The sequence below is a fragment of the Schistocerca serialis genome, chromosome 5 (genome assembly GCF_023864345.2).
Source record: "Schistocerca serialis cubense isolate TAMUIC-IGC-003099 chromosome 5, iqSchSeri2.2, whole genome shotgun sequence".
NCBI lineage: Eukaryota > Metazoa > Arthropoda > Insecta > Orthoptera > Acrididae > Schistocerca > Schistocerca serialis.
The window spans coordinates 345,632,145-345,658,389 of NC_064642.1; the positions used below are offsets into that span (position 1 = coordinate 345,632,145).

Sequence of the window (26,245 nt, forward strand, 5' to 3'; positions counted from 1 at the left end):
AGAAGTTTGTGGCACAACTTGACCAGAAGAAGGGATCGGTTGGTAGGACATGTTCTGAGGCATCAAGGGATCACCAATTTAGTATTGGAGGGCAGCGTGGAGGGTACAAATCGTAGAGGGAGACCAAGAGATGAATACACTAAGCAGATTCAGAAGGATGTAGGTTGCAGTAGGTACTGGGAGATGAAAAAGCTTGCACAGGATAGAGTAGCATGGAGAGCTGCATCAAACCAGTCTCAGGACTGAAGACCACAACAACAACAACAGTATGATATAAGAAGTGATCAAATCAGAATGCATAAGAATATAATAAATAAAATTAGTGGCTGGGCACACTGCTTCAGACCTGCTTACTACAAGTATTAATGGGAATGGTTGACGATAATGTAACACTACCTCGTATGGAGGTGAACTGAGCTCAACTGACATCACAGTTAGCAGCAGAACTGTATAAAGCTGAGGACATCAATGATGATCACAGAATATTTTGCTGAAAGCTCATGGAAATTTAATTGCTTGATACACCTATAAGCTTCAGAATACATTGGAGTCATCAATATAAAAGACAAAGAAAACACACACACACACACACACACACACACACACACACACACGTACACCTGTGCCCTTACACTGTGCTGTACCGGCTGGACACAGAATGCTGGACTGCATCCTGGCAGGTGGACTGGGGTGGGGCAGGGATTGTGCTGGGTTGGGTGGATAGAGGGAGAGAGAAGTGGGAGGCTGGAAGGGGGGTTGAGAATGGATAGCTAGCACAGCTCAGAGGGAGGCAGCACATTTGCTGGCTAGGAATGTGGGAGGGGTGGGTGGCAAGTGTACAGGCTAGGCAAGTGATACATGGATATCAGGGCCGGTATGATGCAGCACATGGTGAAAGTGAGGTAAAGGTGTGTACTGGGAGAAGACAAGGAAGATGAAACCTTTGGACAGAGGGTGTAGGGATGATGGGTTAAACGAGGCTGAGGCCTCAAGTGTTACCGGAACACAGGACTTGTTGCAAGGTTGGTTGGTTGATTCAGGGGAGGGGACCAAACAGTGAGGTCATCAGTCCCATCGGAGTAGGGAAGGATGGGGAAGAAAATTGGCTGTGCCCTTTCAAAGGAACCATCCCGGCATTTGCCTGAAGCAATTTTGGGAAATCACGGAAAACCTAAATCACTATGGCTGGACATGGGTTTGAACCGTCAACCTCCAGGATGCTAGTCTAGTGTACTAACCACTGTGCCACCTCACTCGGTAGTGTTGCAAGGTTAATTCCCATCTATGTAGTTCAGAAAAGCTTGTTCTGGAGGAAAGCATCCAGATGGCCTGGGTTGCAAAGCTGCCATTGAACGTGATCAACTTATGCTCAGCAGCACATTGTGGCACTGGTTGGTCAACTTTGTTCTTAGGCACAGTTTGGCAGTCGCCATTCATTCTGGTGAGCAGCTGATTAGTTATACTGAAATAAAAAGTTGTGCAGTGATTGCAGCAGAGTTGATAAATGACATGGCTGCTTCCACAAGTGGCCCTGCCTCTTTTGGGACAGGATAAGCCAGTGACAGGCCTGGAGTAGGAAATACTGGGTGGATGGAGAAGGAGGAAGAGGAGATTAGGGTTTAACATCCCGTCGACAAAGAGTTCATTATAAATGGAGCACAAGCTCGAATTAGGGAAGGATGTGGAAGGAAACCAGCCATGCCCTTTCAATGGAACCATCCCAGCATTTGCCTGAAATGATTCACAGAAATTATGGAAAACCTAAATCAGGATGGTCAGGGGGAGGGGGAGGAGGGGGGGGGGGGGGGGCAAACGTATTGCACTTGGTTCTTTCACAGGGATATGATCCTTAATGTATGCCACTAGGTGGGGGTTTGGCATAGGGATCGATGCTGATGATGTGTAGGTTGTGTGAGTAATGGAATACCACTTTAAGGAGGGTTGGAAAGGATGTTGAGGAGGACATCTCTCATTTTGAGGCATGATGATAGATAATCAAAGCTCTAACGAAGGATATGGTTCAATTTTTTCAGTCCAGAGGAATATTTGGTGATGAGAGGGGCGGAGGGGGGGGGGGCTCCTTTGTAGCTGATTCTAGGGGGTTGTGGGATGATAAGGGATGTGCGAGAATATGACATGGAAAATCTGTTTGTGTATTAGGTTTGTGGCATAATGAATATCTGTGTAAGCCCTTGTGAGGCTTTCACCACACCAGGCAAGGGAATTCTCAACACTCCTGTTACACTGTCCATTGGTGCCACACTGTATGGCAGTGATTTTCTGGTGTGAAATGGGTGACAGCTGTCAGAACTCAAGTACTGTTGGTGGTTAGAGGGCTTAAAATGGACTGAAGTGTGTATGAAGCCATGAGAGATGTGGAGGTGAACATCCAGGAAAGTGGTATGTTGGGCTGAGGAGCACAAGGTGAAGAAGATGTGTGAGAAGCTGTTGAGGTTGTGGAGAAATGACGATAGAGTGTCTTGGCCATGAGTGCATATCATGAAGATATCATTAATGAATCTGAACCAGACAAGGGGTTTCAGTTTTTGGGAGGTTACAAAGGTTTTCTCTAGCTGTCCCACAAAAGGTTTGGCATAGGAGGGTGCCAAGCAGCTGCCAATGGCTGTGCCATGGATTTGTTTATATGAGTATACCTTCCCCTCAAAGGAGAAGTAAATGTATGAGAGAATACAGTTAGTAACATGTATTAGGAATGAGATAGAGGGTTTGGAGGCTTAAGGATTTTGGGAGAGGAAGTACTCAATAGTGGCAAAGCCAATGGAGAGGCATCAAAAGTGATGAGTAGGATCCAGGAAGTAAAGTGGAGGGGATGGTGGAGAATTGGTGAAGTAAATGGTTAGTATCAAACAATGGAAAATCCAGGATGGAATGTAACAAGTTGTGTGTGAAAGCTGCATTTGCATGTGTGTGTGTGTGTGTGTGTGTGTGTGTGTGTGTGTGTATGGGTGGGTGGGTGGATGGGTGGGTGTGTGGGAGGGTGTGTGGGTGTGTGGGTGGGCGCGCATGCACACGTCGCACTTGTGTGTGTGTGTGTGTGTGTGTGTGTGTGTGTGTGTGTGTGTGTGTGGGCACACACACACACACACACACACATATGTGTATCTATTGTTGATTGTTGACGAAGGCCAATGGCTGAAAGATTTAGTTGTGAGAGTCTCTTTGTTGTACCTATCTGTGACTCAGCATCTCCGCCAAATGGTTAGCATCTTTGATGTGATAGCACAGGCTTCAGGCAATTGGTTGGATGTGTTGGTCAATAAGAGAGGAAATTCTTTCAGTGGTAGCACAATAACCAGCTACTATGCATCCAGCAGTATTGGGTTTGTGAATTTTGAGGAGCATGTAGAAGGTGAGTATGTGCGGTGTTAGGGTGTAGAGCAAGATGGTCTCAGGGGAAAGATTCTGGGACATGTCTAATGATTTCATTAGATTGGAAATACAATGGACTTCTATGATGGGATCACTGTAGCAGAGCAATTGATGGAAGCCTTCTGTTGTGTAGTCACTGTGATTCATCACAATAATAGTGACCGTCTGCAGGAAGGATGATAAGGTCAGGATATGCTTTGCGGTTGTGAATGCTATTGTTACTCTGCAATCCTAGTTAGATATGCCATGTCTCCAAAATTGAAAACCTTGACCTCCAACACCTTGAAGAGCATTCCAGACATCACATTTATAAATTCTCAAACCTGTTGACATCCTACTCCCACCTTGGAGCACAACTACCCGTCAACACATATACTACCCACAGTGAACCCCCTCACCATCCCCTCATAGCACCCAGACCCAGCCTAGCTGACATTTTCAATTTGTCACATTCTATAAAAATCCCGCCCAACACTCCATGAAATTTGGAGCACATACAGGCCCATAACACTGTTGTTAACATTTCCATTATAAACAGCAATACTACAAAAGTTTCATCTCTATCCAAACGTCTACCCTCAGCCCTACACTCTAGTTAATCATGTTGAGCTTTTCGAAGATTTACTCTCCTTCTTCCAAACCATACAATGAAAACAATTCTTTGCTATCAATCACACCACCTGAATCAAATCTATTCCCAACATTGAATCTTGCCTTTCCCAGTTCATACCAATTTGACCCTACCCCCCATCCCACCTAACAACCCCCAGGTCATCTTCCAGGAATTCTTTATCTCCAACTTGGCCTCACTATCTTTCTTTATGAGCTGGACTTGGTCAGGATGGGAAGATGAGTGGGAAGAGAGGCATCCAGTGGTGTTAGGAGAAAACCTTTACAAAACAAAAGACTGTTTCTAGTCACCAGAAGGGGTTTTATTTCTCCAAAAGCCTATGCCTAAGGGGTACACTAAATTCTAACTCACTACAGCAACAGGAGGCTGCTGTAGTTAAAATGAGAGGCTTTGCACCCTCAATGGGAGGATCTAGTGGACATGTCCAGTTGCAGACCAAGTTGGCAGACAAAAGAGTGTTCTCAATACTGATGCATTCTCATCAACCTGTATGGTGTGCCCAATATGACTGCCCTTCCTCTGCTGCCACTGCCGCCTGCCCCCCCCCCCCCCCAGTCCTTCTATTGGTGGGCAGCGGATGCTCCAATGGGCATCCTTCCAACAGTGATACTCAACATAGGTACCTAGTCAGCGGTATAGTGCAAGCAGAATACCATGGCCAGTAGATTCATAAATGGCAGGGCATGCATGTGGAGAGTGGTAGTTGTGGGAGCTGCGGGCAGACGCTGTAGGGGAAATGCTGAGCACTGGGGGTGGGGGCCAAAACTGAAACCTATGCTCACATTTTTTGTAAATATTAACCGGGACCTTTCATTCCCTCCCTTGCATGGTGACCATTCAAAATGATCTGTGACCTCTTCTTTGGTTAGTACCTAAAAATAATTCCAATGAAAATGCAAAAAATTATTTCACCAGGTTTCTCAACCATTTGTAAGTTTCAGAGAAGTGTCATGAGTGCGGAATTTTGAGTAGAGCCTACCAATTTCTCCTCTATGTTAAAATTTAATTCTTTTGCCAAAACTCAGTGTAGTTTACACAGTTTCACCTCACTAACATGTTGTGCAGATGCAACTGCAAGAGAATTCTGAAACAGTGGTTTATTAAGTGAGGAACTGAGGAATAGTAAGATCAGCATCTTACAAAAAAGTGCATCCTTGGTACAAAATATATGTGTAATGACTTCGCTTATGTTGTTCCCAAACCCATAACATTTCTTGTTTCGCAAGTTATCAATGACCCTTAAAAACTATTTTCTTTCAATGGAAAAGTCTGTAGGTAGTGGAATAAGATGGTGGATAATGAAGTTTTGCATAATAATTAAACAGCAAAATACTCTCCTCTTTGTGTGCTACCATTTGCCAAAATCTCATTTCCATGTCTCAAACCATTTATGAAATATAAGGAATGTTGTGGATATTTCACTCTAGCTTTATCGCTGGCACAGTGTGATCACAAATGAGTATGCTACGTCAGATCAATTTTCTCAAGACTGGTGACAGATAGATATGTCCACCACAGTCTAAAGAAAAATTCAATATGTCAACTAAATTTCATAAGCAGCAATATATTAGATAATAGGCAACAAATGCAAAATCATAGTGACCCCAGTTTTCAATTGCAAACTTTTTCAAATTTTGTGCAGTGTCTCACTTTCACATAAATATCACAGTAACTATGACCATTAATGAAATGGTGGGCACATCATAATGAAATGGACATATGAAGCTATAAGTAAAGCAAAAACGAAATTTTGTTACTGAATAGCTTCTAAAAATCATTTGAGAAACATTGCAGGGCATGCAGGTCGATTCTGTCATTGGCAACTGTCCTCCCCTTCTGAACAAATGAACGAACTTGCTTTGTATGAAAACTGGTCACAGCGCATCAGCAACTATATCCTCCACGACCTATACTATCACGAGACAATGTTCACGAGCACTGAGCAGGGGTTTTACAAAAAACATCTGCTACTTTGCCAATCCAGGCTCGACTACTGTCTTACCAAAGGGCCAGTAAAGTATGTTGTATGAAACACAATTAAAATGGAAAATTCAAAAAATATTTCGAAAACCCATTCCTCCTCTCAATAAAACTTCTCACCATGCACATTTCATCTCCCTTCTATGAGAGCTGTTTTATGGATTTTAAAAATGAGTTACAAATTATAAAATTGGATGCAAATTTAAATTTCTCCTTCAGAAAGTTCTGCCGACGTTTACGGTAATATGGGGCCTTAGAAATATTGGGGGGAGGAGGGGGGCGTTGAATTACAGCAAATTATTTAAGAGGGGCATGGTTTATAAATCATATAATTGTTTAAATTTGTTTGGTTTTGACATTTGTGAACGTCATGTGTAGAATGACCACAGACAACTTGTTAGAAAATTAAACAAAATTAAGCAAAATACAGAGAAATGACATTGTCGGTAGGGTCTTGATGTAGGCTTGCTGTTGCCATGCCATCAGTGTGAGGGCAGTCCGGGACAACTGCTATCAAAGCCAGTGGATGATGCGAGGGTTAGGGCAAGGTCGAGGTGGTCAGCTGGACAGTGGCTGAGCGGCTCTTGGCAGTAGGGATGTGATCGAAACCAACAGATCTGGTGTTGCATAGGTGACTGCCAGGCTCAGTGAGTAGGCCTCACAGATTACAGGTGACTGTAAACCTCAAGGAAGGGCTTGGACCACTGAAGGGCCCTCGGAAGAATTCAGCGTTTGGGGCCATTTAAAAAGTCAGGGTGTTGAGCTATTTAAAAAGTGACAGTAGCACAGTTATTATTAACACAAATGCCATGGAATGGACTTTGTTTAACAAATGAGGACAATTAGGCAATCTACACAAGTGGTTTAAGAAAAAAAGTTTAATCATCTATGTTTCTTAATAAAAATTGCAAAATAACCCTTCTGCCTGATATGCAGGGCTTTTAATTTTCAAATACAAAACTCTTTTATACACAATTATCCACTATAATGACTCTGCATGACCAATGCCAAGACACAGAACTTGACCATTCAAAAGGAACATCAATGTAATGGCACAAATCACTAATCTCTTTATCTTATCATAAGGGAGGGCTATGCCAACAGTGTGCCTAGGTATTAACCACAATATTTGCCCAATGGCTGCTACTTGGGTATTGTTTGAGATAGGGGCTTAAAACATTCACAACAGCCACAGGTACACAAAATCCATACAACAAGGAAAACAAGTACTAGAGTTAAAGGGGCAGTCATAGCACTGGGTGCATGTAATCTTTGATGTTCCATTCAATTACATAGACAATTGTGCACTCAAGAGTGATTCATTCATGTTCTTTTGCTAATAATTTGTTAAACAAATCTAAAAGTTGAGTCTTAGAATTGTAGGGTAACACCAGCCAACTGTCCGGGTATGATAACACAGTCTGTACATCATGGAGGTATAACATAAAAAGGTTTAAGACTAGCATTGTAGGACTAGGTTAAATGAGCAGAAAGCTTAACAGTGGGCATAAGTATGTCACAAGAAGAAATGTTAAACTATAATCCACTGGTAGCTATGATGACCCAGTAGGTATGAGGCACAAGTGTAGACTGATCAAAACTATTGAGATAGTTTGTGGCACAGAGTACAACAAAATGTTTCCGACAGGGACGAATCAAGGTTCATATATTGCAGGGACAGTACAAGGGCAAGGAGGAGTCTTAGTCTATTCTAGGAATAGTGCATCTTCACAGTCCCTTACCCCAGTATTAAGTCATTACATAAAAAACAGGTTTAACTGGTGTCGGTACAAGACAGAAAAGTGTTTACTCAAAAGTATCACCACATGTGTGACACCTTTACTAATGAGCAGGACATTGTTGGTTTGCCAGAGGATGTATTTTGGACTGGCTGGCCAGGCAACCAGAAAAGAGACTAGAGCGTAACATTCAAATTCACAATTACACAAGTGACAGATAAGAGATGATAGTGCCTGTAAAACATCTACCAGTCCTGATAAGTACACTTTGGCAACAGAATAATAATACTGCAGAGTTGATTTTCATACAGGTTAAACCAATTGCACTGGTGACAATAAGCGAAAGGAGAATAAATATTTGCAAGAACAGTTCATTGTGTGATGAGTTAGGGGTAAGATTTCATTGTAAACCTAGCCAACGAATAGCATGCAATGTAGTTGCATGTAATTGGGTTGTTTGGGTGTTATGCAACAGAATTTGTAGTGCTTTAGTTGCTTCATGGGTGGCAGTTAGGTTTGAGAGCTCCTGCTGCACAGTGACAAATTCTTCCTGTCTTGAATTCCTCAGTTTGTCACATTGTTGTATTAGTTAAGTAGCTACATTACGAATTTGGCTGGTAGTAAACAGGAGAGTGTATGAGCTGCACATACTGGCATGCAAGGTTTTAACAATTCTGGCCAGTAAAAGAAATGATTTGTCGAAGAGTTTTATTCCAATGACCAGCATCTGTTAGTTGGGGGTGCCAAATATTGTTTTCAGCACAAAACAATTCATGTTGAACCAAGCTCACTTGGTGCGTTGCGGATACACAGCATCCAAAATGCTTCGTAATGGTTCCTGGTTGGTAATAAGCACCTGTTTGACATCCCATAAAGATACAAAGAGTTCCTTCCACTTTGGCCCAACCTTCACAATAATTTTTTTTTTTTGCAAGCCATTTGTGTGTGTGTGTGTGTGTGTGTGTGTGTGTGTGTGTGTGTGTGTGTGTGTGTGTGTGCGCGCGCGCGGAGGGGGGAGGGGGAGCCAATCACCCTGAAAACACATTAAAACCATCTCCCTAAAATCTTGGACAAAATTTTGTTGAACAAATCACAAAACTCTAAAACTTGAACCACATTCATTTGAACATTACTGAAAATAGGAGGCAGATCCATCAGCAAACCCACTATGCCCCACTGATCTAAAAATAAAATACAGTCCAATAAAATGTGGCGCACAATGATCTGCACACGACAAGCACCACACATTGGAAGGTCCTCTTGTAGAAATAAGAAGCCATACATCATAGGATTGTGGCCTAAGAAAAGATGAGTAGGAAGGATCTTGTCCTGTCAATGTGGCTGGAAGGACGTATGCAACGGCTGAGTTGTGGGCTTTACTACATGGAGCTTGTTGTCAGTCACTTCCAACCACTCATCTTCCCATCGACGTATGACTTTGTACCTCAACAGTGAAGTGATAGCATGTAGAGGGGTGGCAACTGAAATAACTGAGGATCATAACATGTCTCCTTGGCTGCTAGATCCACCCTTTCATTCCCCGTAATAACCATGTGCCCTGGTACCCAGCAGAATGAAACCTCCTCCCCAGTCTTTGTAGCTGGAGGAGGGAACCCTGGATTACTTTATCTGCTGGGTACAAATGTTGGCGATAGTGAGGAGCACTCAGAGAATCAGAACAGACAAAAAATTTAGCACTAGCAGAATGTCTCATCTGCTCCAGTGCCCACAGTATTGCATATAAGTCTGCATCGAGGACAGTAAATTCTTGAGGCAGTCAGACCTTGAGGACACAATCTGGGGAAATGACAAGAGCAACCAACAGCATCCCCCCGCTTAGACACGTCCGTAAAGACAGCTACATATTTGAGAAGGGATTTTATTGAGTTCAAACTGAGAGTTCATGGACATTCCATAGACTGCCTCATAGGGTGTATACCCAGTTGATTTGTGCATACAGCTGTTATACGCTGAAGTGACATAAGTGGCATATCTATCCCAGTCTGTGTGAGTTTTTCCCATGTAATAGGACAGCATTTGAAAGATCATCTTATGGACGCATTTGAGGCAGCTGGTAGCCAGTGGATGAAAGGGTGCTGTGTGTCGTTTCTTGATCCTTAACAGTTTACATACTTGTCCAAATAGTGCAGACATGAAGTTGGAACCTTGGTCAGTTAATATAGCATTGGCACTTCCAAACAGGAGAACCAAGCGACTGACAAGGGCACAACCAACGACTTCAGCGACCATATCCATGATTGTGCTGGAATTAAGTACCGAGAAAAGTTATCAAGAACAGAGAATATGCACTTATTATTTTGTGTGCTTTGTGGAAAGAGGTCAACAGTATCTAATGCAATGGTTTGAAATGGTTTTGTAGCTTCTGTGAGGGCCTGAAAAGGGATTTTGTTCCTTGGAGGGGGCTCTCTTTGTGCAAAAGGTAAACAATTTTGAACATATTTCTGTACATCTATTTGTCTGCCTTTCCACAAAAAGTTACAGGTTATCCTAGCATTTGCAGTGCTTCACCCATCATGGCAGGTCTGCAAACCATTATAACATTGTGCTGCAGACTGATGACCTCAGCAGTTTGGTCCCATAAGATCTTACCACTGTGCCGTGGGACCGATGACCATCGCAGTCTGGTCCCTTGAATCCCCCAAACCAACCAACCAACCACTGTGCCGTAACATGCGGCTTTCTTCTTTAGGTATTACCACCACACTGTTACCCAAGGGGTCTCGTGATATAGAATATCATCTTCAGTGACATACTCTGGATGAGATGCATACATACAATTAATCTTAGCTGCATTCAGGCGCTTCATCATCACTGTATTCCTGAGAAAGAACTCCACCCACAGTGTAATCAGATGCCCCATGCAAAGAATAAATAGTTTTTCATAACCTGGGTGTATTAACAAAGGTGAATGCATTATTGTCCTCCATTTTTCTCAAAGCTTTGTCACACTCCTCTGTCCACTCAAATTCAGCACCCTTCTTTAACAATTTCATCAATGACTTGGCTATCATAGCATAATCCTCCATACAACAGCAATAATAATTTGCTAGTCCGACACATGATTGCAGCTCCTTAACATTTGTACGTACCGTAAAATTATCTACAACTTCTGTCAACCTAGGGTCTGACTTAACTCCATCTGAAGTAATAATATGTTCCAAGTACTAGACCTGTGACTTAGCAAATGAACACTATCTTCAAACTTAGGTGTGCATTTTGCACCTTAGATGACACATTCAATCCCTCATATAATCCAATAGCAAGCACAAAAGCTGTTTTGGGTTGATCTTGCGGTGCAATAAGAATTTTGTCATAGCCAGAGCATATGTCAAGGGTGGTAAAATAATTACAGTTCCCTAATCGGTCCAATGTTTTTCTGGTACAGGGTAGGGGTAAGTATCAGGGCTACTGACTTTGTTTACCGCTCTCATATTGACACACAATGATAGGATTTCCCTCCATTAATTGATTTTTTTTGGGACCATGACTACAGGTGATGACCATGCGCTTGCAGAGGGTTAAATTATCCCTGCAGCCAGCTGCTGCTGAATAGTTTCTTCAAAAACAGTCTGTAAATAATATGGTAATCTACATGTTTTCTGAACAATCAGTCTAGCACCTCTCACGAAAATTTTGTCCTGTATGAAGTTAGTTGCTGGCAAATACTGCTGTTCCTCAAATAGCCATTCATATTCCTTCAGAAATGAGTACAAAAGATTCTGACCTGACTCAGGCAAATGTACCAACTTCTTTTGGAATTTATTCCTAATTGCATGTATCTTTCTCACTGGAAAATTCTTCCTCTTACTTTGCTTAAACTGTTCTTCATATTGAAATTCTGTTTCTGTGAGCTCTTCTCCACTTGCCAGTATCATTCCCCATGGAATCTTGATATCTTCTTGACTGAAACTGTCAACACAAACTGGTACTCTAAACTTCTTTCCAAAAACTTCTGGTTTACTTGTGCTTCTCTTAACATGGATTTGCAACTGGTCATCAACATCATTGTAGCTGAGCAGATCGACCAGAAAGTGCAGTCTCAGTGGTATTTGAGTTTTCACATCAATCCAGAGAACTTTTCCTATACCTCCACTGATTCTGACAGGGGCTGTAGTTTACAGTGCCTGTGTACTTGGTTCTATTGGAGCTTGTGGAAGAGACCTCATAACCATAAGTTCCTCACGACTGAGGCACGTGGTTACTGACAAAACAGTGGATTGCCTCACTGAATTGAACAGTTCGCATCTTATAATCTATCACTGCCTGAAAATGGTGCTGGAAATCAATCCCTAAAATGGTATAGAAATCTTGTCTGCATGTTTTTTCCATTGATTTGCAGATTGACATTACAAGTTCCAGCTGATATTATGTCCTCACCTAAGCCACTTACCTTATACCATGATAGCTTGAGTGCATGCTTGTCACATTGGGGCACAAACATAACACTATTTTGAGCTCCGGGATCTACTAACATATGGACGATCTTTCCTCTGAACTTACCAACACGTACTAAATTTGCCACTTCATCAATCCTTCCCTTCTTGACTGGATACATAGATCTGGCTGGGGGTCAGTGTGGGTGGCAAGACCTCCTACTCACATTTTTCCCAAATTGTGTACTGTTCCACTGAGGCCCCACATTTTTTCTACCATTTTGCAGAGAAGCCCTCTATGGAAAATGTCTCTTGTGTTGTGGACATTTGTCACTCAGATGCCCAATCATGTGGCATTTTGTGCAACAAGGAGTGTGACAACAGTGCAGTTTGACTTTCCACACTGCTGGAAATTGGTATCACCAACAAAAATGAGGCACAATTCATTACTGCACACAGGGGTCAAAGCAAACCATCCTGCTTCTTCGAGTATTAACACTAATTGAACTAGCTAATGTGGAGAGATGGGGGAGGCTCCTTCGACCTACTCCTGATCTGAGGGTTGATTCCCCATATAAATACATCAATTGCTCTGGCTTCACCTGCCTCGATTAGCACATCATTACATGTTTGATTCTTCTGTAAGGCCTAAATGAGGTATGAAACAGTTCTGATGCAATCAAATCTTCTTCATTCTTCTATAGGAGTGTCAATAAGCAATCTTAGTAATAACTGCCACCCATTTGTCAGAGTAGTGCTCTGCTAACACCTTCGCCAACACTTCAAAAGTGACTGTGTCATGCAAAGCATTGACTGACTCCACATATGTACATGCATCGCCATAAAGTTTTAATTTTGTTACATTTAAAAGAAAACTTTCAGGCCAGGAACACATTTGCCTAATCACAGGCATTTTGGAGGAACATAGTGACATTTTCACCTGGTTTTCCAGAAAATGAACACAAAAAATTATCTACAGGGAGAATACTGGCAACATTAGGCATATACATGATAGGATCCATTGCAGTGGGTTTGGAAGAGCCTCCAGCAACCTGTATTGACGCCTGCTGGGTTTTACAGCAGGGCTCACGAAAAGCTTCATCAAGCTGCCTCTGTAACTCTGATCTGTCAACTGCCATTTGATTAACCTGCATCTGTAACAATGTGAGATTATCTACCTCATATTAGAAGCAGCAGCTGCAGAAGCTATTTCTGGCTGCTCTGGCAAAGTACGCAAATGAGTATCAGGCCTAGTTACAATATTAGGGCCAAGATATCTGAAGAACAATAGCGTTACAAAAGAAGGGTCTCAACAGTAGCCTGCACTAGATTAAGCAGCAACAAGTTCCCATGGCAGATGCTCGCTGTGCAGGCGGTGAAGGATGCTTTGCTACAATATTTATATTAACATCCTGTGTCACTGGAGGCAACATCGAAGGTGGTGATATCAACGGACGAGCGATACAGTGGCATCGGGCATTGCGATGACAAGGGAAGCGGCAGCTGCAGTGTTAGCTTCTATGTGTGGTGACAAAGTGGTATGAACCCTCAGCGGCATGACAATATGGCATGGCGTGGTCAATGGCATGCACCCGACTGCACCCGCAGTGATGCAATGACTGTGCCAACAGCGTGGTGCAATCCCGAAGAGCGCGTCCACATAGCAGAAGGGCCACCTATTGCCTAACACATTGATGGTACACTCCGCATGCATTGACACGTGGCGAGCACACAATATGCGCTTCCAAGTGCAAAACAGGACATTGGATTTTTTTATCACTGGTCAGGTTACATGGTAACTACCAGGCTAACAAGCTCTGCCAGACGGTATCCATCAAATTAAGCAATCCACAAAGTAAAAATGTCAGCTTGACCGAATGGTGAGCTAATACCACTTCAGCTGACTCCGCTCTGTACATGCTGGACTCGGTCAGGATGGGAAAATGAGGGGGTAGCAGGGTGTCTGGTGGTTCTAGGAAAAACCTTCAAATGAAAAAATGAAACGATTGTTTCCGGTTGCCAGAGGGGGTTTTATTTCTCCAAATGCCTATGCCTAAGGGGTATACTAAACTCTAATTCACTATGGCAACAGGACACAGCTGCAGTTAAACTGAGAGTATTGCGCCCCCAAAGGAAGGACCTAGTGGACACATCTGGTCAAGGACCACGCTGGCAGGCAAGAGAGCATTCTCAATACTGACACACTCTCAGCAACCCATTCAGCACGCTCGATGTGAATGCTCCCCAGTCCTCCTGTTGGTGGGTGCTTCACTGGGTATCCCTCCATCAGTGATACTCAACATTGCATCCCTAGCCAGCAGTACTTTCATGGGTCAATGTTCACATGGAATGAGTGTGGTTACTACATTAAACATCTGGTATTAAGCTGACCCACGCTGAGTCTGTCTAACCAAAGCGGCAGTAGCATATGTCATATGAAAGACAATCAAAATGGAAAATGCAAAAAAAGTTTTGAAATCTGTTTTTCCTCTCAATAAAACTGCTCACCATGCACACTTCCTCAGGTCTCTTCCTAACATTACTAATCTCTCAACAGAAGAAAGGACAGCAATTCACAACTTCAAAACTTCTCTTGACCTAATCACCCTACCCACAGACAAAGTCTCCACCACTGTTGCGGTGAATCACAGAGACTACCTGACAGAAGGATTCCCCAACACTTTTCCACCTACAAGCCCTGCCACAGTAACCCACCCCTGAAGTCCAACATGACCTCCAATCCCTATTGAAATTCTTAGGTCTATCCAAGAACCTACCCCTGAGTCACTCTCCCTTGTAGCACCAGTGGCACCACACTCACACACCTTCTATTTACTCCATAAACCCAACAATCCTGGATGTTCCATTATAGCTGGTTTCTGTGCTCCCACTGAAAGAATTTCTGCTCTTGTTGACAAACACCTTCAACCAACTGTCCAAAGTTTAGCCTCTTACACCAAAGACACTAACCACTACACTCACCAAATCTCCACCAAATCCATCCATTTACCCTCTGGATCCTACTCAGCAATTATATGCCACACTGAATACATCAACATCCCTCATGCACTTGGCATTGCCACTTCTGAACATTACTGCTCTCAATGTCCTTCATACTCCAGACCCACTCACTACCTCATTCCTTATACACCTTACCAACTACAGCCTCAAATGTATCCTTTGAGGAGAAGGTATAAAAACAAAGCCACAGCACAGCCATGGGTATCCACATGGCACTCTCTTATGCCAACCTTTTTAGAGGTCATCTAGAGGAAATCTTTCTAGCCTCCCAAAAACCCTAAACTAGGAGACGAAGTACTGACAGAATTAAAGCTGTGAGGATGGGACGCGAGTTGTGCTTGGGTAGCTCAGTTGGTAGAGCATTTGCCCGCGAAAGGCAAAGGTCCCGAGTTCAAATCTCGGTCCAGCACGCAGTTTTAGTCTGCCAGGAAAACCTGTTCAGTCTACCCACCCAGAACTTCCTACTCCAGTCCTGTCACTGGATTATCCTATCCCATCAGAGATAGGGACTTCTGAGAAAGCAATCATGTCATACACCACCTCTGTTGCAATCACTGCACAGCTTCTTGTTTCGGTATGACCACCAACCAGCTGTCCACCAGGGTGGACAGCCATCGCCAAACTGTGGCCAAGAACAATGTTGATCACCCAGTGGCACAATGTGCAGATGAACACAACATGCTTGATGTCCGTGCCTGCTTCCAAACACTTACCACCTAGATCCCTTCCTCCAGCTTTTTTGAATTATGCAGATGGGAATTAGCCTTGCAACACATCCTTAACTCCAATAACCCTCCTGGCCTCAATCACTGTTAACCCACTGCCCTCAGATTCTTTATCCAATAGTTTCACCTTCCTCTTTTCTGTCACCCCTCCCAGTTCACACCTCCACATCACCTTCGTCATATATCACAACCCACTGCTCTGGTACCTACGTATCACATGCCTAGCCCATACACATACCAACTCTCCCTCCTGCATTCCCAGCCAGCTAATCAGCTGCCTCCCTCTGCGCCACTAGCTACCCACTGCCAACCTCTAAATTATTTACATTCCCACTTTTTTATATCACTGATAATCTCACAGTTTTTACATTTCTTTCCCTGTGTCTTCTTTTGTAGTGAGATGATAGGTCTCAAACTCAATCAATTTATTTAAGTACAAATCAGTACTCTGACAACTGTTAGCTGCATCACTAAATTGCTAATTCTTCCACTTAAAATTACCATTTCTTTACTATGTAGCTCATTTTTGGCAGCACTTTTCTGTTATTGATTCGTATGTACATCTGCCATCAGTCTGCTATGTCCCCTGTATTTAGTTTTTTTTCTTTTTTTTTTCATCCGCACCTCAGCTGAAACAGTTCCTGCATGCAAAAACTTGATTTATTTCCAATTCTAGGTTATCTGGCCCATTATCTAATGCATGATGTAGCAAACATTTTTAACAACAATGCCTGTATACAAAACTCGATTTATTTCCAGTTCTAAGCTATCTGGCCACATCATCTAATGCACACTGTAGCAGAATTTTCAACTCTGAGATGCACTTCTTTCCAAAAGTTTTTAAATCCTTGATTACAAAAGGCACACCAAAGTCTGCAAACAGAAAATGACCTGTTGTCTGTTACTAATTATCTATTGCAACAAGAATAATTAAAATCAGAATTGTAAGCACACAGAAGAGTTCTACAGATAGTTATGAGTAGGCTAACAAAAATTCAACCAGAAAATGGAAAACAACTACACTGAGGTGACCAAAGTCATGGAAAACCTCCTAATATTGTGTCAGACCTCCTTTTTCCTGGCACAGTGCAGCAACTTGACATGGCATGCACTCAACAAATTGTTGGAAGTCCCCAGCAGAAATATTCAGCCATGCTGCTTCTGTAGCCGTCCATAACTGCAAAAGTGTTGCTGGTGCAGGATTTCATGCACAAACTGACTTCTCATAAATGTTCAAAAGGATTCATCTTCAGCAGACTGGGTGGCCAAATCATTCAATTGAACTGTCCAGAAAAATTTTCGAACCAATCACAAACAGTTGCTGCCTGGTGACATGCTGCACTGTCATCCATAAAAATTCCATCACTGTTTGGGAACACGAGGTCTGTGTGTGGCTGCAAATGGTCTCCAAGAGGTTAAACTGGACCAGAGGACCCAGTCAATTCCATGCAAACACAGTCCACACCATTACGAAGCCACCACCAGCTTGCACAGTACGTTGTTGACAACTTGGTTCCAAGGTTTTGTGAAATCTGCACCACACTCAAACTGTACCGTTAAATCTTACCAACTGAAATTGGGACTCATCGACCACACTGCAATTTTCCAGTCGTCTAGGGTCCAACCGATATGGTCACAAGCCCAGAAGAGGTGCTGCAGCTGATGTCATGCTGTTAACATAGGCACTAGCATTGGGTGTCTGCTGCTATATACCACCAATGCCAAATTTTGCCAAGTGCCCTAACAGATACATTTGTCATATGTTGCACATTGATTTCTGTGGCTATTTCACACAGTGTCACTCGTCTGTTGGCACTGACAGCTCTATGCAAATGCCACTGCTCTCGGTTATTAAGTGAAGACTGTCAGCCATTGTGTTGCCCATGGTGACAGACAATGCCTGAAATTTGGTATTGTCAGCTCACTCTTGACACTGTGGGTCTCAGAATATTGAACTCCCTAATGACTTCCAAATTGGAATGTTGCATGCATCTTGTGTCAACTGCCACTCAACATTCAAAGTCTGTCATTCTGCCATAATCACATTGGAAACCTTTTCACATGGATCATGTGAGTACAAATGACAGCTCCGCCAATGCTCTGCACTTTCATACCTTGTACACCATCTGTGTATGTGCGTATCACCATCCCATGACTTATCACTTGTGCAGAAAGACTATATTAAACTTCGATCCATTTAGTCAGTAAGAGTATTTTTGATAAAACTGTTTGCTGAGAAAAGATGAAACATAATACAGCCAAAATCTAGACTTACCATGTGAAAGAGACTGCTGCTGCACCATCTTTGAACATTGGAAATTTACTCTGCAAGAAATGAAGCTGACAGTAATATCGTGTCAGTGTTGAAACACCAGAGAAATCCTTCACAGCACACACAGCTGCAGCTCGCAGCCCTTCCAATGTGTGTATTTCATTGGAGTATGATTCTGGATCTTCATGATAGAAATCTCTGATGTACTGCAACAAGGCAAATTCAGTCACGTTACTCAATTACCGAAATGAGTCAATGTTAGCTCAACACAGTGCAACATGCAATTCTATACTGTTGTACACAACTTTCAAAGCATGTGCATCAGAAAATTCAGGTTTGCAAACTGCACCATCTAAGTTCGTGCAAATGAGAAGGAAAAACAATCCTTTAATGTTTGAATGCACCATTAGGGATTTGCTGTTTGACACAGTCACGTTGACACAGTACCTGGATGTTAAAATTACGAACAACTTCAATTGGAAAGACCACATAGATAATATTGTGGGGAAGGCGAGCCAAAGGTTGCATTTCATTGGCAGGACACTTAGAAGATGCAACAAGTCCACTAAAGAGACAGCTTACACTACACTCGTTCGTCCTCTGTTAGAATATTGCTGTGGGATCCTTACCAGGTGGGATTGACGGAGGACATCGAAAGGGTGCAAAAAAGGGCAGCTCATTTTGTATTATCACGTAATAGGGGAGAGAGTGTAGCAGATATGATACGTGAGATCTATTTACGAAATTTCAGTCACCAACTTTCTCTTCCGAATGCGAAAATATTTTGTTGAGCCCAACCTACATAGGTAGGAATGATCATCAAAATAAAATAAGATAAATCAGAGCTCGAACAGAAAGGTTTAAGTGTTTGTTTTTCCCGCGCGCTGTTCGGGAGTGGAATGGTAGACAGATAGTATGATTGTGGTTCGATGAACCCTCTGCCAAGCACTTAAATGTGAATTGCAGAGTAGTCATGTAGATGTAGATGTAGATTAAATATCTTGAAATGGATGTAGAGAAGGCAAGTGGTCAGTTTATTCGGAAAATTCTAGGAAATTTTGGCTCACCTATAAAGGAGACTGCGTACAGAGCACTTTTACTACCCACCCTTGAGCACTGCTTAAGTGTTTGGGATTCCCACCAGGTCTTTTTGTGGAACACTATTGAAGGGTTTAGAGAAACGTATTTGCAACACACTGCAGAGCAACTCTACTGCTACCAACATACATCTCACATAAGAACCCTAAAAACAAAATAAGAGAAATTAGGGCTCATACAGCAGCGTAGAGACAGTCATTTCTCACTTACTCCATTTGTGAGTGTATCAGAAAAGCAAATTACTAGCAGTGATACAAGATATTCTTGCCCCCTTTCATACATCATATGGTGATATGCGTACAGAATTGTGACACAGAGAGGGAATTGTATTCCATCAACTGTGAATTGAGATTCGAAACAGAAGAGTTTTACTTAAGAAGAGAATTAACATTTGTGTAGTATAATACACAGAAACCAAGAAGACTGATACAGCGTAGGCAGATCAAGATTCAAACTTGGATGCTTCTGAATCTAATATTACTACCTTAAAAAGTGTATGGTATCAGTTAATTCTGTAAAAACAGGATCTGATACAGTCATATTTGATAATCCATGATCTCCTCACTATGTGGTATTCTTGTGCACATGGTCTTTATTTCCTCAATGGGCACCCTGTTTGCCTGCATGTGGTGTGGAACACACCATACAACATGTAAGTGCTCACTGCAGCAAAGTCCATCAGGATCATCTGAATGCAGGGATTTTACACTTTACAAGTTTTATGCTTTTTATTGTATTGGTGGATTATAACTGTGTGCCAGACTGGTACCTGAATCCTTGCTTTTGGCAATCAGTGACCAATGAGAGTTGATTGGTAGAGAAAGTGCCCACGGGTGAGGGCTCCAGTTCTATACTCAGTTTCACTCTGACCGCATTCCACAATAATGCACACACTTGCTACAGAATGAAAGATTCAGGAAAGTGACAGAGCACTAAATCAACAGCAAGCACCTGATGTAGTTTAGAGAAATCACAGCTTTAAAGCAACAGGTTAACAAAGTTCATCTTAACTGCTGTGCCTTCTTCCTCACTGTCAGAAACAATAATGAATTTCACAGAACATTTGTATGCTACTGTTAAGAAACTGTAAGAGCTGATTTGTCAATAGTAAAAATCATCATCTTTCTCTTCATATTCATTAAAAATTACCAACAAATCCACTGAGTTATATTTATATTCATTAATTAACACATTAAAGAAGTTTCAGTAGCTATCTGGACTAAATATCAATACAGGCAACTGCGATATATTTTTCAAGTTTGAACTGCATAAGAGACTTATAAAACAAAATTCTGACAGCTCCAACTACATCACTGTTAATTATAACCAACAAAATAAAAGTTTTCATGCTCTCTTGTTTTTGTTCAGATATTGTCAATCAACCTGGGATTTATAAAGCCATGAAGCTTACAGTTGTAGTACTTCCAACATCAATAAATCTATAATTGGAAACTGCAACAACTGATACACAAGGGAAGAAGGGATTGGTAATGATCCTGTTCATGAGCTCAACCCAGTATTTGCTTGAAACAATGCATAAACACAATGAAAAACTTAAAAACAGATTGCCAAATAGGGATTTTGAAAACTGCTACCTCTGGGTTGTGAATTCAGAATCTGCACTACCATATCACCTCACTCTGTGCAGGATTTACATGGAAACAGCAGCAAAATGACTGAATGAACACTGGACACACAAATGTAGACGCCCATGGTGGGTGACCTCTATGATGGCAGAGATGAGTTGAGGCAAAGGGTTGTTGTCAGGATGTTGATTAATGGTTGCTCAAGGAAATGGCATCATTAGTCACACATTTTTATTACAAAATAAAGTACAACACTTGTAGTGAGACTCTGCAGCAGCTATGTGCTCCCCGTACTTGTGCCAACAGCAGTGAATGCAGCAATGCTGATGCACCAGACAGCCAGCAACTGTTGACACCAGTGGTTGGGCAGGAATTGTAGTCTGTGGGTGCACTTGTACCATCAGGGCAAGGCTTTGCAACTCAGGGCAGAATGCACCGTGAGACCCACCATAATTCTTGTAGCAGAATACAGCCCTCACCAGTGGTGTCCACCCATGCAAGCAGAGACGCACAGCGTCAGTATGCCCACCCAGGCATAGATGTAAAATGGCTGCACAGCTATAACTCTAACAGCTGCCCTCCAGGACACGGTCTGGCTGTAGCTGAAGTGAGACCAGCGGTGCCCCAACAGCTAGAGGCATTAAGTCCTTGGTGGTGAACTGAGCACCAGCAGTAATCCTGTTGTTGGTGGAGGGCAAGTCTCATGGTGACTGTTAGCAGATCAAAGTCGTCCCTTCACTCAGCATAGACCTCCCCTCATAGATGACACTGCCAAACTGGCATTTTGCTAAAAATGATGGGTATTTACATAGGTTTGGAGCTTTCAACATCAACACCAAAAGAGGCCCATAGCTTGGAGATGTAATGACCGCCCTGCTGATGCTGCAGTGGCCTTGTCTCTGTATTATATAGACATTATGAGTTGCTGGCCCCTAACTCAGCCTGCTATGTGGACATCAACCAGTAAGTTACTGCATCTCACATAACAGCATTTTGGCCTACTCTGCACTTTCTGCTTCAATGGTCTTTTTGTAACATCTATGACAGTGCAACTAGTTTACTCAGACGTGCTGCAAAATAGTTGTAATGTTACACATCTCACCACTCTGGCAGATACGGCCTCCAGATAATTCTGCAATGACTTAGCATACAGGTCTCCCATAAGTCCAACCCCTCGTCCAAGTCGTGGGAGATGGGCAACGGCACAAAGTAGGGGACTGCCTATAGGGGCGATGTACAGTGGGGACTTCGTGTGCCCCAGGACCGCTACGGTAGCTGGGAAGGCCCTATGGGAACCCTGAAACGTGACAGCTAACGGGGCTCTGGTGAAGCTGCGATAGGCCTAGCAAGCCAGTAGTGGATAAATCAACTGCTTTCAAAAAGGGAACATGCCTCGGATCACGGAACGGATTTAAAGGAAACCGACCAAGCAATGGAAAAGGATTACGAGATGGTTTACGACTGGGCACCTTAAACGTAAGGACTCTAACTGGGAAGTTAGAAGAAATTGTAGAAATGATGGAAAGGAGGAAATTGGACATCTTGGGACTTGCTGAGACTAGGTGGAGAGGAGTTGGTGAAAAACCACTAAGTAAAGGATGTAAACTGTACTGGATAGGGAATGAGAGGGGAAGAAATGGAGTGGCAATAGTGGTCAGAGAGGGTCTGCAGGAGGAGGTGGAAGGTATCAATGATCGAATGATAAAAGGCAGAGTACGAGTGAAAGGAAAAAGCATTGAAATCATCCAAGCATATGCCCCACAGGTGGGGTGTACAAAAAAGGAGAAGGAGGAATTTGAAGATGACATGCAAAAGCAGCTAAATGGAGGTAATCAGATTATAATAGGGGACCTCAATGCACATGCTGGCACAGACAGGAAAGGATTCGAGGAGATAATGGGACCAGAGGGCTGGGAGAACCGAAATAGAGAAGGAAAATTGTTGCTGGAATTCTGCAAGAGGAATGGGCTGGCGATCGCAAATTCCTGGTACAAGAAGAGAAGTAGCCACAAAATAACTTGGTACAGTGGAGACTGGTCCAAAACTTCAGTAGTAGACTATGTACTAATGGATAGGCAGATGATGAGCAGCCTCACAGATGTTAAGGTCTTTCCATCTGAGGCCTTAGACAGTGACCATCGGCTGTTGGTAGCCACCCTGAGAGAGAAAAAAGATAGGAGGGCAACAGACATACAGGAGAAAAGGTTGAAGACATGGATGCTGAAAGAGGATGAACGGAGGACCCAGTACCAGACACTGATCAGGAAGAAGCTGCCAAAGGAAGATCAGAGAACAGTGGAAGAAGAATGGGGAGATTTTAAGAGGGCTCTAGTTGAGGCAGCTGAGACTGTGTGCAGAAGAACTAGCACAAAGAGGAGAAGGACGGAAACCCCATGGTGGAACAACATATGTAAAGAGGCAGTACTTCGAAAGAACAAAGCCTTCAGAGAATGGTTCCAGACCCGAACAGAGGAAGCTAGGGTAAGATATAAGGGAAGCAAGAAAGTGGCACAGACCATAGTAAGGGCGGAGAAGAAGAAGTGGATGGAAAAATGGACAAGAATGTTAGAAGAGGACAGTGAAGGGAAAAAAAAGTACTTTACACCATGGTAAGAAATAAGAGGAACGACAGAAGCGAGTGCCTGAGGATCATGGATAATAATGGAAGAGTTGTGGAGGAAATGCATGAGCTCAAAAAGATTTGGAAGGAGTACTTTGAAGATCTGTTGAATGCCGTCAAGCGGGTAACTAACAGCGATGGAGAGCCTAAGGCAGCAGACGATTATAATAGTGGGGAAATTGATTATCTAACTTGGAATGAAGTGGAAGAAGCCATAAAGAGGATGAAAGGGGGCAAGGCACCAGGTTGGGATGAAGTAACAGTGGATATGATACGAGCAGCAGGAGAAGTAGGAACCCAGTGGCTATACAGAGTGCTGAGGGTGGTGTGGAAGGAGAACAGAATTCCTGAGGATTGGAAGAAAGGAATTATAGTCCCGATCTTCAAGAAAGGGGATAAAAGGAGATGTGAGAACTACAGAGGAATCACCCTGCTATGCCACTGTGGAAAAATCTATGAAAAGATCCTGGAGAAGAGAATAAGAAGCAGTATTGAAAGTAGACTGCAAGAGGAGCAGTATGGTTTCAGACCGGGAAGATCAACAACGGACCTCATATTTGCGGTAAGGCAACTGCAGGAAAGGCACTATGAGTATGGGAAGGACTTAATCATGGCCTTTTTAGATACTGAGAAGGCGTATGACAGTATCTATAGGGACAAGCTCTGGGATGTGCTGAACGCGAAAGGGATAGATGAAGAGATAACACGAAAAGTCAGAAAAATGTATGAGGGAAGTGAGAGTTGTGTGAAAGTGGGGAGGGAACATACTGCATGGTTCAAGCTGGAAAATGGGCTGCGACAGGGAAGTGCACTTTCGCCTTTATTGTTTATTATTGTTATGGATGAAATCCTACAGCAAGTATCAGATGCAATTGGAGATCATAAAATGAAAGCAGTGCTTTTTGCCAATGACCTGATGTTATGGGGAAATTGTGAGAAGGAGGTGCAAGAGCAGTTAGATGTATGGGAGGCAACGGCAGCACAATATGGAATGCATTTCTCTGCAAAGAAAAGTGAAATAATTGTCACAACAAGGAAGAAGAATAGGCCAAATGTGGATATAACTTGTGGAGGGGAAAAACTACAAGTGGTAGAGAACTTCAAGTACCTGGGAAGCATGATTGAAAGTAAGGGGGGAAACGCAATGGAAATAAATGAAAGGTGCAGAAAAGCAGGGCAGTTCTTCAAATGCATTAGGGGGCTTATTTGGAGCAAGGAGGTGCCACAGAAATCCAAGGGAATTATATACCGAACTTACTTTGTCCCCATATTGGCATACGGAAGTGAGACATGGGTAATGCACAAAAGCGACAAAAGTAGAATACAAGCTAGTGAAATGAAGTTCCAGAGGAGCAGGTTGAGTGTAACAAGACGAGACAGATTGCGAAATGTGTATGTGAGGGAAAGACTAAAGGAGGAACCAGTACAGGACAGGATAGAAAAATCAAGACTGCAGTGGTGTGGACACATGAAGAGAATGGATGAGGGAAGAATTCCAAAGAGGATGTTTGATCTGCAACTGGAGGGGAAGAGGCCCAGGGGAAGACCAAGAGATAGATGGGTGAAGGGAGTGAAGGAATGTGTGACGAGAAGAGGAGAGAACTGGACGAAGGTGGAAGAGGGGGAATGGTGGAAAGACAGAACACGATGGAGAGGCTTGTGTTCCCGACAGACCCAGCCAGTGGCTGGAAACTGTCCAAGATGATGATGATGACTTAGCATACAGCCTCAAACTGGTAACTGTATACAGTACATTTACCTTAAGACTAGTCAGTTTAAACCACAAGGTTCACTGACTGCTTACAATACACATGACATTAGCCCACTGGCTTTCTATTTACACTGATCAGTAACTTCTTTAAATGACCACTTTTAAACTAACAAGGTAATGTTACCAAACTCTCCACTCATCAGTACTTCATTCACAGGCTGAGTCCACAGAAATAGTGGCACTAACCAGAGGAAAAACTGCCTAAGCCTGTTACCAAGGTGTACAGAAAATAGTAGAGCCAAGTGGTCCATGACAATGCTGAGAGTTAAAAACTATTAAAGAAATATAAAAGGAGCACAAAATTAGGCCACTCAAGGCACATCTGCTCCGAGAGTAATACCTCCACCACCCTCTCATCCAATACAAGATGTGCATAGTAAGAGCTAGGTAGAAGAGGAACAATTAGAGCGGCAGAAAGGGCGTGCACAGCAAAACATCCACTGGAGATCAGCATGCCCGACTGTAACTGTGGTATTGTGAAAATTTTAAAGCTGAGAATAAATCTACTCTTTTATAAAAAGTGTAAAACATCTCTGCCAGCCCTTTCATCATCAGCCACTACAAAGAGGGGTGGGGGTATTTGATTGCACATAATAAAACCCACGAGTCAGACACTTACAACCAATATAAAGTTGACAAAGGGCAGTGAACCCTTTCTGGTACACACTAAAGGAGAGACGGCACAAAACAGAGGCATCTATGATGGCGTGCAGTTTGTTGGAGGGAGCAGTATCTCATCATACTCTGCTACAGTTGCAGCACACTGGAAGTCTTCTATGTTCTCTTAAACCTGTGCTTGGCATGCCCATTATCAACACTGTCTGTGTGGCTGCTTCACTAGCAAAGCAGTCAGCTAGCTCCTTCCCCTAAATTACCACATAGCCCCAGAACCAGAATAAAATGGGTGAGATCATACAGAAGTTAATGGATAGTGACATTACTGTGTAGTGAGGACAGCAACAGATAGTTCTAGCAATAGTTACCAGTTCTGTTATAAAGACCCTACAAGCAGTGTTAT

General features: G+C 42.8%; 1 protein-coding gene and 1 non-coding gene across 2 annotated transcripts in view; one reads left to right on the forward strand and one right to left on the reverse strand.

Annotated features, from left to right (window-relative positions):
- Positions 1-26,245, reverse strand: part of LOC126481308 (tyrosine-protein phosphatase non-receptor type 23-like) — a 169,966-nt gene that overhangs the window by 91,132 nt on the left and 52,589 nt on the right. The window contains exon 2 of the mRNA XM_050104964.1: positions 18,156-18,358. Within this exon, the coding sequence (XP_049960921.1) occupies positions 18,156-18,358 (203 nt within the window). The remainder of the gene's footprint in view (positions 1-18,155; positions 18,359-26,245) is intronic.
- On the forward strand, positions 15,492-15,568 carry Trnas-cga (transfer RNA serine (anticodon CGA)). Its single transcript has one exon. It is a non-coding gene; the product is annotated as a tRNA-Ser (tRNA).